Source organism: Centroberyx gerrardi, chromosome 11, assembly GCF_048128805.1.
Source record: "Centroberyx gerrardi isolate f3 chromosome 11, fCenGer3.hap1.cur.20231027, whole genome shotgun sequence".
In the NCBI taxonomy this organism is placed as follows: Eukaryota; Metazoa; Chordata; class Actinopteri; order Beryciformes; family Berycidae; genus Centroberyx; species Centroberyx gerrardi.
This window is the reverse complement of record NC_136007.1, coordinates 20500815-20519117: the sequence shown is the minus strand read 5'-3', so window position 1 is coordinate 20519117 and position 18303 is coordinate 20500815. Positions and strand designations below refer to the sequence as shown.

At 41.8% G+C, this 18303-nt stretch overlaps 1 protein-coding gene across 1 annotated transcript; it reads left to right on the top strand.

The window, feature by feature from the left end:
- Window positions 1–7599: 7599 nt before the first annotated feature.
- cchcr1 (coiled-coil alpha-helical rod protein 1) lies at window positions 7600–15072 on the top strand. Its single transcript, XM_071916643.2, has 19 exons — window positions 7600–7854; window positions 8242–8518; window positions 8631–8798; window positions 9053–9170; window positions 9403–9597; window positions 9902–10065; window positions 10190–10304; window positions 10527–10637; window positions 11247–11390; window positions 11492–11602; window positions 11863–11969; window positions 12110–12222; window positions 12319–12391; window positions 12868–12986; window positions 13107–13295; window positions 13821–13922; window positions 14079–14230; window positions 14332–14479; window positions 14616–15072. Exons 1-19 carry the CDS (start codon window positions 7785–7787, stop codon window positions 14744–14746), a joined length of 2607 nt encoding a protein of 868 aa, XP_071772744.2. The 5' UTR covers window positions 7600–7784; the 3' UTR covers window positions 14747–15072.
- The last annotated feature ends 3231 nt before the right edge of the window (window positions 15073–18303 follow it).

Genomic DNA, 18303 nt, shown 5'->3' with positions numbered 1-18303 from the left:
CTCAATAAACATGTCTAAAGGGGCCACACTGCCAACAAACAACCTTCCAGCATAAAGCGCAGGCATTGCAGGTTAATTGTAAGACTTCAGGGAGGTTTATACTCAAGAAAAGAGGAGTTTATCTGAAGAAAAGGATCATTTGCTTCTTCTTTTGGAGAGTTTCATTTGTCATAATCTGCGTGTGCTGCAAACTAATTATCTGGCTTGTTTGCCTTCCTCCAGAGAGTTTTTATTCAGCTACCATAAGAACTCTGTTCAACTGCGCTTCTATCCTTCAGCACTACATCCATTTTTGACAGTAATACACATTCTTGAGTAACTATGTATCCACAAAACAGCCTTACTGGTGCTCTAAATAAAATCCTGTTGATACCACATTTTCCTTATCGCTAAATCTACTGGTGAAAGGTTCCATGATCTTGGATCTGTGATGCTTGATGCAAACCTGCTACCTTTCACCATGCATGTTTTCTAATGTTTTCCAACACAACCACAGTTACCAGAGCTTCCTTTTGATGAAAAGTGATCGCTAATTGTACAGTATCTTCACCACAACCACGCTTACGAAAGTATTTTCATTCTAAATGTCTTTGCTGATTCATCGCTGTGCATCCTTTGGCAAATAGAAGGGCACAGATTCACCCCTAGCCACATCCTGTGCATATGCCACATACTGCAACAAATGTAAGTTCACCCATGAAAAGAACCATGGAGAGCAAACTGTGTTCTTTTTTCCCCCCAATCAACAACTTTGTAATCAAGAAGGCACCCAGTCTTAGTCCTTTTGAATTTTGGGATAGCAGTAAGCACATAATTGTTAGACATCAGGTTCCCATGGCTTGTCAATGAACAGAGCAAAAACAAGCTTGTTAACCTAATCAAATTTATTGATGTGTGCTGCCCTGAGTGTTGTGAAAGAGTGCGGCTAAACAGCTCTTTCTCAAACTGATGGACTAATTCCTTGACCCAGGAGACCATTTCTACATCTGGATATTTAGACACCATTATTTTTTGTGTTGTACATGTAGAGCAACAACTGCCTTTTCAATTAATACAAACTAAGAACAGGTGGGCAAATGTGACATAAAGCCTGATGTTCATTTCCTCCATGCCCTTGTACTGGACAATGCTTATGACCATAGATGAGGCACGTAGGCTTTTCTCTGTACCCATAACATTTTGTTTACACTAGCAGACTCCACACAGAAACATCAATACAAATAAAGGCAGCTCGCTCTCTTACAAAGGCACAACACAGTAACATTATCCGATATGCACATCAATGCAGTTTGCATCATTTTAAACAATGAGGCATTATATCAGTTTCTCTTTCTCCTCAAAGGGTAACATCACAGAAGTTCATTTTTGAAATATGTTATTTCTCTGCCCTCGGTCAGTTTGGTCTGTATTAATTAACACTCACTGCTGTCCCCTATAGCCATAAAAGGACAGGACTTGTTCCTCCCCCTATCTGTTGTGTGACATTGATGTACGGCTCCCAAGACATTAAAGTGGAAAAGAAGGAAAAGCTGTATTTTTGGAGATCAGGGTACACCTTCTGCTTTGGAAATGATAGCACTACTATAAATCACTGATTCCAATTACAGACAAAAATTCTGTGTTCACAAAATCAGCCAACAAATCTTTGTCAAATTAGCAGTTCCAGGCTGTACAGTGATGCGGCATCACAGATTCAAGACTTGGTTCGGTCGTCTCTGGCTTTAGAAGGATGTTGTGTATTTCAAAATGTTGCCAGGGCTGCGGTAGATCAAAGTAATAACACTTATGAATTCTTAAAATGAAAGGTATTCCCCTTTAAATAACACATGAATTTATAGCATTTGAATTTATCTTCCAAATTTGCTGCAATTTCACTTAGAATCAGCAAACGACTTTGAGTAATTCAAATTCAATTCACCAGACCAAAGCTAATTGGCTTGTTTTGGGGGCTGCAGCTCATATATTTTTATTTTATTGATATTAATGCAGACAGTCAAAACTTAGGCCCACACTCACAATAGGTGTGAGGCTTACTGAATATTGCCTAGGAGTGGGCTATAAAATATCCAGGTGTATGCTTCAACCCCATTACCAACTTGTGGTCTATCATGGGACAGTTGTGGGTAAAAGCTTTTATAGCCTACACCAAATGGGCCTTGTCATAAAAGTTAGCCCACACTCAATCCAGTGTGGTACACACTGCACGTTTTTAGGCAATGTAGATTGGCAATGCTCCCAGCAATAGGAAAAGCAAATGTTTCCTGGCAACAAAATGCTAACCATAACTCACTGCCCTATGAGTGGCATGTTTAAATAGGAAAATGTTTCATTCCCTAAGCATTTTATTCTAATGACTGTCTGAGGTAGATGCTTGAAGTTGGTGCATCACAGTGGTTCTCAAAGTGGGGTCTGGGGACCTCCAGGGGTCCTAGGGGACCTCCAGGGGTCCTATAGTTCAATTCACCATCATTTAATTCACTATAAATTATCCCAATTGGAGACTTATAAGAATGACTGTTCTAATCATATGTTTCACTTTCACCACTGTTATCTCCCCAGCCACAGTCTTGACAGGTAGGACGATGCAATTCAATACTAAATCACCAATAAAAATCTTGCCATACGGGGATCCCTGGAACAGCATCTTATCAATAGGGGGTCCACGGCCTAAGTCTGTGGGGGTCCGTGACATGAAAACGTTAGAGAAGCCCTATCAGACAATAGTGTGGGCTCCCAATGCCCTTGTAATTAGACTGGTGTGGTTTTACTGGATTCCCCCAATTCCATAATTTAGCAATGCCATGAAAAGGAGAAAGGATCGATGCAGGAAAACCGAATACATTATATGCAGGGACCATAATTAATATGAACACTGCTTTGCAATTTGATACACAAATCCAGACCTACACAGGAAACCAAGCCCCAGCCCAGATAGCCTCGACAAGTGCTGTAGTGTGTGCGCTACCTCACGTTGGAGCCTGTGTGAAGCTTGTTTAATCTAGGTCTAGGACGTGAAAAATTTGAGAAAATGACGAAATTGGCGAGCCTACAAACGCTCAACCACGTTATCTGGTGGAGGAATAGCCTCAAGTGAAATAATTAGCCTAGATGTCAGTGATCACTCTGAACAAAGCTTCATCCCACGGAAAAAAACGGAATTATTAACTCACCTGCTTTCATAGGGGCTGATGTGCGCTCCATCTCGAGATTTTCTCTATCACCATGCCCGTCAATTTCGCTAGGGCAACAGACTCAATCTAAAATATTTCCCCCGATTCAGTACCAAACACCGAGATCTTTACTCTTATCTGCCGCTTTGCCGCTTTGCTTGAAATTAATATCCTCCTCGCACAGGCTGTGTGTGCTTTGCGCATTCACGACGCCAAGGTCAGGAGCGCCAACGGTTTTAATGGAGCGCCCACCATAGAGATCTCTACGGCGCCCACTGCCAGCGCGTTACTAGGCAACCACCGGGATACGCCAGTGCATTGAATTCACCCTCCAACAACCGAGAAAATCCTAATTTAGAAACCATTAACTAACCACCGTAACCTCGGACACCACTCACGTACTCGCGTGTTTTGTGCTCAGGCAAAACCCATCCACTTTTTGTCAGATTAACAAGTAGCTCTCTATTCAAGAAGTGAGTAGGGTACGTGCGGGTGCATGGTGAAAAGATGTAGCCTATGGGGCGTTATTTGCAAAATATAGCATAACATTTCGTATCAGCTGGATTTCATTGGCATGGGCCTACAGCAAATGGTGACGAGAAGGGATAAAGAAGCAAGAACAATTGTTAATCACTTATCCAAGAAAGGTTTCCACAAAGGCCATTAGGTATTTAGTTAATATAATATTTTGAGTTGGATTCCTAATAAGCTTTACTCATTGCTCCAAGTCTATCAGATATATGGTTATGAACAGGCTACAGCCACTGCGCCCTGTTCCCTGGGTGGTGCAACACATCACTATGGGAATTGCATCTCCAAGGGACCCAAGGCTGAAGAACCTTTCAGTGACAGCTGTGAGGCATGAGGCCCACAGCAGTGACCAGTAATTATAGTCCACCCATAGTGCATCGCCTCTTTCTTTACCTAGCACTCACTGTCCAACAGGCAGGTTGGATGGGCGATGCATGGACATTGTCTCCATGGCTGGCTGAAAGTAGGATAGTGAACGTTTCAGTAACAGCTGTAAGGCATGAGGGCCACAGCAATGACCAGTAATTGTAGTCCACCCATAGGAGAGTGTTGCTGTTACACTGTTACACGAACTATTATCTTGTTGCTGTGGTCTTGACTCTTCCACTCTTCACTACACAGCGAAATCGGCAGTGTTAATTTACCTCTGAGAGTGTAAAAATCTACAGATGCCAGTGTTTATATAAGGCCATTCAACATTTATCAGCACTGGAAATGTAGCTGTGTACCGGCTGCTTGTAGTAATAGGAATTTAAGCTTTTTCTACTGTTTCACTTTTTGTATAGACTTTCTGGATAAGCGTCAGCTAAATGGCTAAAATGCAAATATACACAGTCTACACAGTAGAAATTAACAAACATGTATGAGGTGAAGTCCATGCAGTTGTCGGAATAGTAAACATCTTTTTCAGATATCTCCTTAAAAGTGTGCATGCATGGATCCATCGTTTGTTTTTCCTCAGAAACAAAAGGAGGGGTGAACATGAACCTTGATTAATACTAAGGGTTTATAGAATATACTTGTCACTTTAGGCCATTTGGGGCATAACGTCATAGTGGAGCTGTCTGGTGCAAACTTGGTACAGGCAGGTTGGATCAGTACCTATCACACAGAGATTGCCTACCTGTTTGGCTGGGTAGTTTTATAGTGTAATACAGTGGTTCTAACAGGGCATTTACATAATGGATCTACTATCAACATAGATCCTAGAGGGGACAACTGATTTGTGTGCTGGGCTTTTACGATATGCACCTTTAATGACATGCATGGCCCAAGGGGTGCAACCCTGTATTCTTGCCATTATTACCCATGTGGCATGCTAAGATAGCCAACAAGTGCATTTTGAAAAGTAGAAGTTTTAATTAAAGACATAATTTCTAGTCCCGAATTTTGCAGTCATGGACAGTTTCTCTCCACATGAACCCTCTCAAGTGTGGGCTGAATCAGCTTGATTGGGGAGAAAGCATAAAGCAGTTTCCGTGGCCAATGGGTGTGCCAGGGCATCCGTTATTAGTGTTGCATTCACATCCCGCAGCGAGAAGAACACCGGACAGCGTTCATTTTCTTTCAACATCAACAGATTCACATGTGGAGCTGGTAGGGATTCAGTGCCTTGCTCAAGGACACTTCAGGTCCTCCAGTTGAGCGGCGGGCTCTCTATTCTCGCCGCCCTCAACTCTCTGTATAAAACATGAGGAATGCTTTTTTTTTTTTTACCCAGGGAAAGTTGATTGAGCATGCATGCTCTTTTACCCACAGCGCTGTTGCCATGGTGCCGTGGGCATCAAAAGGCAAATTCATGTCAGTCAGGCAGCCACCACACACTTCATTCTCATATACCCGCCATGCCCTATCAAACTTCTTACCTTTTTGGTCACAATTCACAAACCTGTCTCACATGGACTGTGGCTGATGTTTGCACTTTTACAATTTGTTTTGAATTTGTTTTTTAGCAACTACCTATAGTCTGCAAAACCACAAATGTGCTGTGGGACTGTACAGAATCTGAATTTGTTCAGCAATGCCCTGCTTCAGATTCACAGTTCCATACATTCACACCTGGGAGCTGCCCAGGACGACCCAGGACACTCACTTCTGCTGTTTGCCACTGATCAGTTCGGGGTTAAGTAAAGTTCCTTGCTCAAAGGCACCTCAACATTAGCTGCTGAGGGAGAAGAGGCTGCTTCTCATTCACTCATTCTCCCTGTCATGCCCAGATTTCCCCAGATGGTGCAGGGACTCTAACTGGCAACCTTCCAATCACAAGGCTGTGTTCACTGCTGTCTCCCTATTTTAAAAGATGAAACACACCCTTGATAACTCTCTCTGTGATGAATTGGTAAAATACATCCTTGTTGTTATAGTACAGTAGGCCTTGCTCCCCCTACATCCAACCAGCCCCCACCTTCATTAGCTCTTATGTAGAATCCACCAAAGGAGCAGAGCTGCATCTTAAGTCTGCCCTCTTTCTGATAAGGGTCAGTATTGCTTTTGTTTTCTGGATTCCCAGCAGTCCCGTCTGATCCTTCTTTTCCTCTGCTTTGTTCTTCAGGACCTACTGCAGCATCTGCCAAGTGTTGAGTAGATACAAGCACCCCCCAACAACTTACAGTGCTTTCACCTTTCTCCTCTCCCTCCACTGGTAGATATGATAAATACTGCACAGTCTTTCCTGTTGTCTTGTCACCTCTTGTCTTTTTTGGCAATGTACCCATATTTCTCTACCTTTTTTCCTTTTGTTGAGGTATTTATGTACCCATTTCCTTAAATCAGTTACTATGTTTATTTCATTTTATAGCATCATCAGGTTGTGTTGATATATGTGATCATTTGTGTAAATAAAACAACCTAAAGATATCTCTCTGTTCCATGAATACTCCATAAATAGATTAGATTGGATGAAACTTTAATGAACCCCAAGGGGAAAGTAGGTCATGGCAGCAGTAAAGAATAGAGAATAGGTAAGAGTAGAGTAAATAGAGAGGACTGAAGCTACTGGAAACAAACAAGACAAAATAACATATTGCAGATAATACAACAAACAAATCAATAAACACACAGAATCCTTGTTATCAGATTTACAGATGAGCATATGTTTGCAGTTTACAGATCTACAATTTTCAGCATATACGCAGCGTGTGCAAAATGTGCATCACTGGCGTAGGTCTACAGATGGAAGAAAATATGCACACACAGAAATGTGTCAAGATGGGCAAATGTGCACTGTAAGCTATTCATATTAATACATTTACAGTTGGAGGTAACATATGTAAATACATGCACCGTAACCCAACAATTCAGTGAAGTAACCCAATTACCACCAGTTTACCCTTCAAACCTGCATTAATATGCTGCCCTGCAACAGTTTGCTCCCTTTTCCACAGGATTTGACATATCTCATGCAGCAGGGGTTCGCAGCAAAAGAAGGAATGGTTTAATTTCAGGTTTCATTTGCTAGAGGTTAGCAGTACATTGAGGGGACAGAATGGCAGAATGTATTGGAGTGTTTTTTTCTGGTGATAGGTTTCACTCTCTCCAATGTTATTTCCCCACCAACAGCAGGCCAGACCATGCTTTATAGCTATAGATAATATCTAACAACAAAAATCGTCTCAGAACGGGGTCACTAGCCTAATGTATATGTAATTAGGAGTCTCTGGTGTTAAAGAGGTTGACAACCTCTCATATCAGGTCAGGTGCCAGTCAAACACACACACGCCCCACCCCTCTTCAACAAAAAAAATAAAACAACTTCCGCGAGTCCTTTAACTATCCCGTGATGCATTGCGCGAGCCTAATATTTGCAGTTAGATAGTTCATTAAGTTCGTAAGAAAATGTGTTATTTTGGATGGTGTTATCATTTGCATTTTCACCAGCGTGTGGTATGAACACCAAAAGGTTAGCTAAGTTTCCGAAACTAGCTCAAGGCGAGAGCTGAGGAGGCGAGGAGGCTGCTGTTGTAACTACGGCAACGACGAGTGACGTGACCCGCGGGAGAACAAACACTTTTTATGAAGCACCCAAACACCTCGGGTTCATTTGCCCTTCACTTTCGCTGTGATTTCCCATGACAGGCGTTTAACATGGATAGACACAGCTTGGAAAAAGAAAAGCTAATCGCACCCACTGATTTCACTGCACCAGCTGTTTCAAGTAAGTTGCTCGTTCTAGCTGCACTGTAATATTGACATATCTTGCTCGCAGTCGCAAGCAAATGTTGAGATACTAACGGCTAGCTAAGTGAAATAACCCAATACATGCCTAGTTAACGGTAGCTTGTAAAGTTGTTTAGTTAACTTGTGTGCATAGTAACACGAAGACGAAGTTAGGTGTTTTCGTTGGGAGGGAAAGTTGTCATGTTGACTCTGGTGGCTTCAAAGTTTGAATTCTCCATAAGTTAACGTTTGTTTGCTTTTCTGTGGTTGGTACTGACACCAGTCAGTTAGTTACAGTGCCTATGTAGGTTCATAAACCATACCTAACAGGGCTATACATAGACTATACACACTAGACATATTCACATCAAATTCTGTTATCTAGGGAATATCCAGAAGGACCTGATGCCCCCATCGCATTTCACATCAAGTGTCCAGTCTGCTGGAGTGCTCAGAGGGACAACACCCATCTCCTGGATGAGGCCAGGCCTAACATCAGCAACACCAGTGGACCCTAGCCCTGCCAATCCATGGCTTGCCATCACTCAGGCCCAACAGGAAATCCTGGAATTGCGAAAGGAAAATCAAAGAATCATGATGTTACAAGGAGACAGCCTAAGAGGAAGGAACCCTATAAATCACTCTACAGACTCGAGGGCAAGGTATCTCACAATATATCGAATATGCCTTATTTGGTCTATAATTCTTACCATTAACCTCTGTCAATTGGCAGAAATATTAGTTACATGAGCAGCTCCTCTTCCTCAAACACAGATCTGCAGAGAGAAGTGAGCAGTGGTCCAGGTGGGAGACGGAGTGGCGACTGGAGGTGGAGAAGCACAAGGCTGAGGCTGAGAGGTTGAAGGGGCAGGTGGAGGCACTGAAGGACACTGCAGGGAGACACAGGGATGAGATGCGAGACAAAGACAGGGTCCTGAACAGGTATGAGATATGTGTATGTAGTGAAGCAGTGTTGTAAATTGTTTGTTGTTACTTACTTACTTAATCCTCTTCGTTCCCTGTGGAACATAAGGCTGCGACTATCTTTCTTTGTTGTAACGTGCATGAAATGCTTTGCAATGGGGTAATTTTATGGTTGGGTCTGATATTATATTTATCATTAGACTAAACATTACAGACATTTGTGATGAATCATTTTGAACAAGATCAACATGGCTTAAACTTCTGTACTGCAGACAGAGTCATGAAATGGAAGCGATGCGTGGCGAGTTATGTAAGGCTAAGACTGAACTGGGCCAAATCAGAGAGGAGCTCAATCAGCGCAGAGAGGAAAAGGACAAAACTGACTCACAGGTAATGTTGTCTACCTACAAAATAGTTCAATTGTTGATGTCAACCAATATCATCTGTGCCTTACTGGTATTTTGTGAAAATCTAAAAATTGATTTCATGCTGGCTTGTTGTCTGCGTTCACCTCAATTGACATGCTTTGATTCAATCAGTTTCGCTACGCTCAGTTTCACATATTACAAACATTCTGCAACATCTGATCTTGAATTAAACAATGCCATCTTTTTCTTTGCAGCTCGAAAGACTACAGAGGGAGTCTGGTGGAGAAATTGCAAGTCTGAGGAGGGATGTAGAGCGGAGCAGAGAAGAGGCCCAGGAGCTCACTCTGAAGGCTGAGATGGCCAGGCTACAGGCTGGGGAGGAAGCCAAACAGCACACTCTTAGACTATCAGAACAATTGGAGGAATCACAGAGGAAGCAGGCGATGGAGGTGTGTGGAGAATCTATTCAAGGAAATTGATACCATCACTAAGCTTACAAATACTTGAGGGAACAGGGTGGTATAGTGGGTTGGGAGATCAAACCCTCATGTTGGCAAGCATCCGCCCTGCTGAAGTGTCCTTGAGCAAGACACCGAATCCCTACCAGCTACAGCGGTGCTATTCTGTATCTTAGCAGTGCTATTATGACCCTACCTTTGACCTTCCTCTGGAGGGGGGCAAGTGAAAAGAGAATTTCAGTAAGGTATTACAGTGTTATTAATACTTTCCATTGTTCGCCTCTGTTCACTCTAGCTGCAGCAGTTGACTGCTACCTACAGTACAGAGCTGGCCACTGCAAGACAGACCAACAGTGAGCTACAGGACAGACTTCATTTAATGACCTCAGAGGTGCTGCAGCTGAAGAGCAGTCTGATGGATGTGTCTACTGAGCGAGATGGGCTGAAAGAACATCTAAGGTGGTACATTCAGTCTACAATGGATTTTAATGAAAGTCCTGTAAGTAATGGGAACTAAACTTCTGAAGCATTTGCGCTCAGATTCACTGACATTTATTGGATGTTGTTGTTCTGCATTTTTCAGCCAAATGGGACAGGATTTTGAGACACAGTCGGCAACACTGCAGAGCCTTAGAAATTACATTGGACAACTTTCCCCAGAGAGAGGAGAGAACGAGAGACTAACTGAAATTGTTGAGGTGGAGACAACATCAACAACACTGATTTAAAATCAATTCACTGTTAACTAATTGCATGAGGAAAAAGCAAGCTTGTGCCTTTCTTTTCGGTAGTGTAAAGAAAGTGTTGTGTAGCCAATTAAGTATAAAATTGATAAATCCATGTGCATATTAGTGTAATTCATGCCCTTATGTATGCTGAAATGTTTGTAGTACATCATTCTAATCTTGATTATTCTGTAGAGGCTAAACAAGGAGAAAGCGGCTCTTCAGATGACCACAGAGCTTTTGACAGTCAGACTTAACTCTGTGAATGAGATATTGACCCTCCAAGAGGAGACAATAGTTAAGAAGGTGAGTGTTTGTTCCTCAGTTAATTTCAAGTTTCAATTGCACTAACCACAGCCTCACTAGCCAGACGAGACCTTATGAGTTCATCACAAGGTAAAACATGTTTTCTCACCCTCTCCCTGACAGTGGTTTCACTCAAGGGAGTTGCCTGATACTGAAAATGATCAAACCAATCTGTCTGCCATGTGTGAGCGAGTACTATTGTTGTGTACATGTAAGATAAAAATAAAAAAAATAGATTAAATGTTGCTTACCTGCTGAGGTTGCTAGCCAGTAGTGACTAACTTCTAGCTCTTGTTTAGCTTATACCTAGTGTAGACACTAGTGTAGAACTTGTTGGTCAAGGATTTTTGCTGTCTTTGTGAGGAGAATCTGTCTTTTTAAAAATGGATTTGGGCCTTCCAATTCTGTTTATAACAGATGCTTTGGGCGCATTGACACAATATTGTACACCGTAGCTGCTATTGTTTATGATTCTGCTGTAAGACTGCAGTACTGCCACTTGTGTGATCAACAAAACACCCCAAAGCTCAGCTGTGTGTGTGTGTGTGTGTGTGTGTGTGTGTGTGTGTGTGTGTGTACGTGCATGTACGTGCGTGTATGTTAAAATAGACCTTGTCAGATCCACTACTGAAGAATGGTTCTAAAGGCCTTCAAGTGCTTCAGCTCTGGAGAGAGAAAGTCTTCACGTTGTGCGTCCAGCTTCGTTCAAAGGACATTGAACTAAGAGGAGAGAAGGATAATCTTCTTTCAACAGTATGAAAACAACAATCGTACCATAGTATACCACAGTATAATCAAGTCCTATGCGTTTGAAATGGTGTTAAGAGTGCTTGTTGTATTGTTGTGTGTCTTAGGTGAGATCCATGGAGCAGCAGCTCAAACAGGAGCAGCACCAGGCGAGTGTGCTGCAACACAGTCTGGATGACAGGATAGCTGAGCTGGACCTGGAGAGAGTGGCCAGGGAGGTTGGTATCAGAACAAGTGATACGATTGTATGGCTATTGTAAATATTGCTGATGCACGATGAATTTGCAGCTGCTTAGGAAAGTGATAAACGTGTGTACAGTTTTACCACAGCGGAGGACGCTGATTACATGAAAAACTTTTTAGGTTATAGTAGCAGTTGAGGGTTCGAGAAGGGCAGCTGGGCATGACACATTCTCAAAATTGAGCATTAGATTTGTGTCATATACTCTGATATGTGGATGTTTTTTTGTCTTTCCAGACATTGAAACAGGACTTGGCCCAGGCTCACAGGGAAAACTTACAACTGAAGTCATGTAGTCAGAAAGCAGAGGCTGAACTTAAAACCTTGACAGAGGCACTCCAGAGGTAAACATTTTTACCTGAATCTAAAATGAGAGGATCATTTGGAGGAAAAAAGTAATTAAAGCAATTGCCTTTGTTAATGTTGGAAGATGCTTTGGAGTTTAAACTGTATTTTCCTCACACGTTTTCACTGTGCCTCATAGATTCAGCCTGGTATTTCAGGCGAAGGTGGCAGAAGTGGACGCAGCTCAAGCAAGGCTCAACGTTTTTACCCAGAGGCTAACTTTTGCTAAAAGACGAGTGGAGACAATCCAAGGTGCGGTTGTACTGTAGGTTAATGGGGTGATTGTAGTAGTTCAGCTTGAATTGTACATGGCTGATTAAAGAAAGTCATTATGTTTTTGCTTCACAGGATTGATCATGAGGAGGGTGGCTCTGCAGAAAGTGCAGCAGGCCAATAAATTGACAGACCAGACTGCTGACAGGTATGCGGTTCCACTGATCTTTGCCCAACTCGGCTGAAGTTGATTGTATTAACTGTTTATACATGCAAGAAACATTTGCTTTTGTTTTTAGTTTACAGGATAAACACATAGGCCAGTTAATTTTGAATATGTATGTTCTATTATCTACTTTTAATTCTAATGAGAGCTATGAGTTTGCAAAGTGCTTTACAAAAAGGCATATGAACAAGAAATGGTAAAGCACATAAAAAAAATCTGTTTCAACTCTGTTGAAATTTCTATTAGGTTGGGACCAATTGGGCTTCTCCAGTATTCATTTTTAATAAGAGCAGTCCTGTTAGGGGATTATTAGGCTGCATGTAAAAATTGTCACTTTCTTGCTGGTTAAGAGAGTGCCCTGTTTTGTATGACACTTTGTCCCAGCGTTTCTCCATCTCACTACTTGGCTTACTGCTAGCTTATTTGCTCTGCCACCTTGTCTGTGTTAACCCCTCCAGTATCAGAAACCTCCAGGCAGAGCTTAACTTGGTGTGTGAAGAGAGAGACAAGCTCACACAGGAGCTCAAAAGAACCCCGGAGCTCATCGAGAAAACTCTGGCTGATCTGCGAGAACAGTGTGAGTATCCTCATGACTTAATACATATTATTATGCATTATCTGTTTATCTGTAGCATACCCACTTTTTAGCAATATCGTGTCTCATTCTGCCTTTGTAACCTCTCCCCCTCCCTCTCAGTTGAGAGTAAAGTGAGGCAGCAGCAGCAGGAGTTGGAGCAGAGCTGGGTGGAGGTCCAGGAGGCTGCGGCTGGCAGAGAGGAGGCCCAGCAGAGCCTGCAGCAGACCCAGACCCAGCTGGAGGAGAGCAAGGTCAACCTGGAGCAACTCCGCTCTCAGCTGCTCAGCCAGCAGGAGCAGAGCGAGCGGGGTGAGGCAGGGGCTACGTAAAGCTGCTCAAGTTTTTTTTTTTTTAGCCTTTACTTATCCAGGGAAAGTTGACTGAGCACTCATGCTCTTTTTCAGCCACATCCTTCTGGCTCCAGATATTCATACCTGGGATTGCTTGCTTCTACTGCTGCATACATCAAATCCACCATGCAGCAATCATTTCATTCAAATTTCGGCTTTTAGACTGGTTCACTAGAAATTCCTTTGTCTTCAGTGCACCAAAAGCCACCATGAATTTGCTGCTGGCTCCAATTTTAAAAGTTGGAATACAGGCCCACTTCTCCAACCTCTAGGCTACTGCCGCCTTGCTTTGTTTTAAACCGTTCTGCTATACTGTGCCTGCATGGTAATGATCAATTAACCTGAAATTAATCTAATCAGTTCCTTATATGTGTAGTTCCCACTTTCTGTGTGAAGATTTGCTGACAGATGTATCAAAATCCAGTGTATGCCCTGAGGTATATTGAAATTGTCGTTGAGGATTGTTGTGTTTGTTCCTCTTCAGCCCTGCATGAGAGAGTGTCTGAGATGGAGGACCGCTGTGCTGAGAGACTGAGAGAGATGGAGGCTCAAGTCAATGCTGCCAGGAGAGAGCACACCAAAGCAGGTAGAGGGATCAGCACAGTGCTACCTCAGCCTACACTGGTTGGAAGTGTGGGTTGGAGTCGTACCTGCATTGCTGCGCATGATCTAATGCGGTTGGAATTGTTTACACAGTATAATGTTCCCATGGCTATTGCTCTGTCTGTATTGTCTCTTGCAGTGATGACTTTGCGACAGTTTGAGAGACAGGCAGCAAGGAGACGGGATCAGATGAGAGAAGCACAGCACTTGCAGAGTGAACACACAAAGAGGGACGTCCAGGATTTACATAAACAACTAAAGGAGACGGAGAAGGACAAAAACCTACTACTGGTAAGGCTTTTTCAAGGTTAGGTAAAAAATCAGTTTGTTCAGAAATTATGTTTCTATTTTCACGGTTGTTTTTGTCCTTCTGTGAACTGAATGTGTTCCAGGCCACTGTCCATGAGAGAGGGCTGTTGAGTGAGTATAAGAGAGTTCGCACAACTGCTCTGCAAAACTCTGCTGCTCTCAGCGAACAAGGAGAAAGACCTTCAGAGAGGAGCTGCCGCGTGGGAGCAAAAGCCCCGCTACCTGCCAAAGGTAACTATAGTGTCTTGTTGTCATGTTGACTCTTCACGCCACTGCTCGGGCAGAAGGTCAGACTGTTTGTTTTTTTAGTGTTAACATCTACACAGACACTATTGACCTGAGCAGTGGCCTGTTTGTACCCTGTCAGAGACACTCCTGTCAGTGCTGGAGGAGCTGCAGACTCTCAGTGCTGCGGTGGTCCACAGCTCCGACGACTCCGCTGAGGAGGAGGGGCAGGGTGACGGAGCGGGACCGTCCACAGCCAGCCCACAAAGCTGATACTCAGGTGTAGCATTATAGACTTCATGATTTATTTGAACCAGGAAACATACTTTTAGTTTATAGCAAAGGTGGGCAAGTGTGATGCTGTTGGGAACCAAAAAATATAGGCCAGCAATAAATAGAGTGATAGCTACCTAATGGAAAGATAAGCCTAAATTTGACAGCAATAGATTCCTAAGATTTAAGAATTGCTTTCACATCATCTTCTGTTTCACAATGTGTCTGTCACACGGATGGCTGTTGCAGAGAATATTGGATTCACACTGGCTAGAAAAAGTTTGTTAAGAAAATTTGTTAACTTAGTGCACATTTTCCTGTGCTTCAAAATTGTGCTCTTGAAAAGGAAATTTAAGAAATTCACATGAATGTTTAAAATTCCAATAACAGAATAATCTGGTTTGTCAAGGCATTCATTCTCTTGCTTGGACTAAATCACCTCACTGGCGAAAATATGTTCAACATTTCATATTGAATGTTATTCATATTTCTTTAGATTGTAATTGGACATTTTTAATAATATTTTTCCTTCAAAATTGGCCATCAAAATATCTGGAATAATCCACCAAATGAAAGTGGTATGATTTGTGGGGAAGTAAATGAATTATGGTCTTAAGTGCTTGACATTGTAACAAACGAATAGGAATCTGCTCTGTTGACCTTGCTAATAGTTATGTGCCATGTCTTACTTGTCAATGCGATATAATAAAGTATCTTAATATTGCAAACTCTGAGGTGGTGTTTTACATAACTTATGCCAAAAGTATTTTGGACAGTAATTGTGGAACAATTCATGATTTGGTACGTAACTTGACATTGAAGTCACGGTTCAGTACAGTGGGTAGTCAGTGTCAGTAGCAAGGTCGAAATCCACAATGTGGCAGTTGGTAATACTAACCTTCTCAATTTTAAATAGAATATTTTCATATTATATAGTCACATCTTTAGTATTTCCATCAACAATTCTTAACATCCATTTCAGTTTGCCAGGGTTTAAGAGTTATTTGAGAAGGTTCAAAAATTAGGTTCTGACACAGCAAGTTTTCTTGTGATTGGTACATCTGCCCTGCTTCACTTTGTATTAGACTGGGACAGTATGGCAGACCTATATGATTTCATCTTGGGAAAAAAAAATCAATGTTTGCTATTTGTAGTGCCTCCATATAGGTCATTTTTAAAATGACTTTGTAATAGGATGGATGCTGATAAACATCATGATGAGCCGCATAATTGGACCATTTGTCATGTCATGAGTTCTAATATATTTTGTGATGGTTCAAAGTTTCAAGCCTCTAGGTTAAAGCCTCTCATGGGAAACCGAGGGAGAGCAGTGGGAAAATACTAATAAACTCTAGACTTTCCTATTCTGTTCCTAACAGCATCAAAAATAATTTGCAGAGACACACTGCTTGCTAGAGAGGTGATCCATCTTGCAAAGTGGAGGATGAATGCATCAAACATTATGAAAAGAACATTATGGGGACTTCAGCAGTTCACTGGTGCTTATCTCTAGTGGCCGAGAGTTGGCAAAACAACATGTAAGACTATGAACTCAAGAGAACATATTTGATATGTAGTCTGTGTTTGTAGATCAGCTCAAAAGCATTATTTGCTATCAAAAAGGTCTTTCATGTAACAGAAGTACAGCTTTTTGTCCTTTGAACACTGAATGCTTCTGTTATAATAAACAATAGTACTGGTGACACTCTGTAGTCATTTTGTATATGAACATGTATCATGACACCTGGATAATTTTAAAGGGATACAAAATACCTTTGTGTCAGTCGAGCCATGTCATCATTGGCTCTTGATCTCCACATTTTTTCTAACTCTTGTTTGTGTAATTTACTGTAGATAACACACAGTTATGTCCTAACTAGTGGATTGGTAACAAGCTACATTGTATTATCACTATTCATGAGTCATTACAAGCAAATCTCAAAGTACTACAAAAAAAAAACCAGTTCATGCAAATCATGTCTCTAGTTTGTATTTCGAGTTTTAAACAGCAGAGGGCGATGTTGTCAAAGATGACAGCAGCAGATGATTTTCACCATTTTACTGGGTTTTACTCTTTTCTCTCATGTCATTGGTTTTACTTGATCATTTGCACACTTTCTTTATTGTGATATCATTAAAGACAATGAAGAACACTAAAGTTAGAAATGTGAACCTATATGTGTGAGAGTTTACCATTAACTTCTCAACTTTTTCATTAGTTTCCTTTTTCAACAGGTCCAAAAACAGCCCCAGACACATTCTGAATACCATGAGCTAATTTTTAACAGCATCAGAAAACAACAGGGTCAATCTGGTAATGAGGTTTTACAGACATGTGTCTGAGCTGGACACTCAATGATGCAAACTGACACATTTCCTAGTATGGCAGGAAATGTGTACATGTAGAGAAAAAAAATCTACATATAAATACTTGAATAAATGTGCAGAGGAGACTTGTCCACCAGCATGTAATGCCCCCTCTACTTTGATGTTTCTCCACAAATTGCAAACTGAAATCTTGTCAACACCGTGAGAACAGGTTTCTAATGAAAAACTGTCAGGATGATGCAAAATGGTTGCTCCATCCTTGAGCCCAGCAAAAATGAATGTTATAATATACAACCTGCATAAATGCATTTATGCATTTCCGTTGCCTCAGCAGTGCGGAAAGAGTGGCACAGCAGCGAGACAACATAGTAGTAAACTAATGAATAATTTAGTAGAGCATAGCGATCCAGACAAGACATGAAATAAATGAGGTAATAAAAAGCAATCAATAAGCTCCCAATGCATTTTATTAACAATTGAAAACTAATGGCATGTAAAATAAGCGATCCAAATCAGCAAGTGGGTGCCAGCATAGCACAGGCACTTAACTTGTGTTACTGTGTCCCTGGATCACAGCATACAGCGCTAGACCACTGGATCGTAAAGTGGGTCTGGACTCTGGAATTGCGTGTGTATGTGTGTGCGTGTTGTAGTTTGGGATAGCTTGAAATTTCAGGCAAATAAATCATCAGAATCAAATCCATAACTGACTGATTTTCCTAATACATGGTATCTTCCTGCATATGCAGTTACATTACCACTGACCTTAAATCAAACCAGTGATGTGCCACTAGCTTCACTGCTGTAGCAAAGCTTTACGACTCTGTTAGACCGCTGCCTTTTTACTGATAGACTGTAAAGTATTGGTGTGTCTGAACCCGTCTGAACCCCCTTCCCCCTGGTTCTGAGGCTGGTAACTGTGCTGTCAGAGTGCAGTGTGTCAAGTCAGAACATCTGCTGCATCGGCCCTGCCTGTCACCAAGTGTCTGCGTCAAGGCTCAACTCTACTCTTTTTTTTCCAATATAAACAATATTCCCACACCTGCAGGTGCTTCCTCCATCCATTTGTACACAGATGACACAGTCTTGGCCTTTCACTGAATTGTATTTTCAAGAGAGGGTTAATAGCCGTTATCATCATTAAACCTTGTATTAAATATTCATAAGACACCCCCTCTGACACACACACATTCACACACTCACTTCTTACAAATAGCTGGGGATTTGGC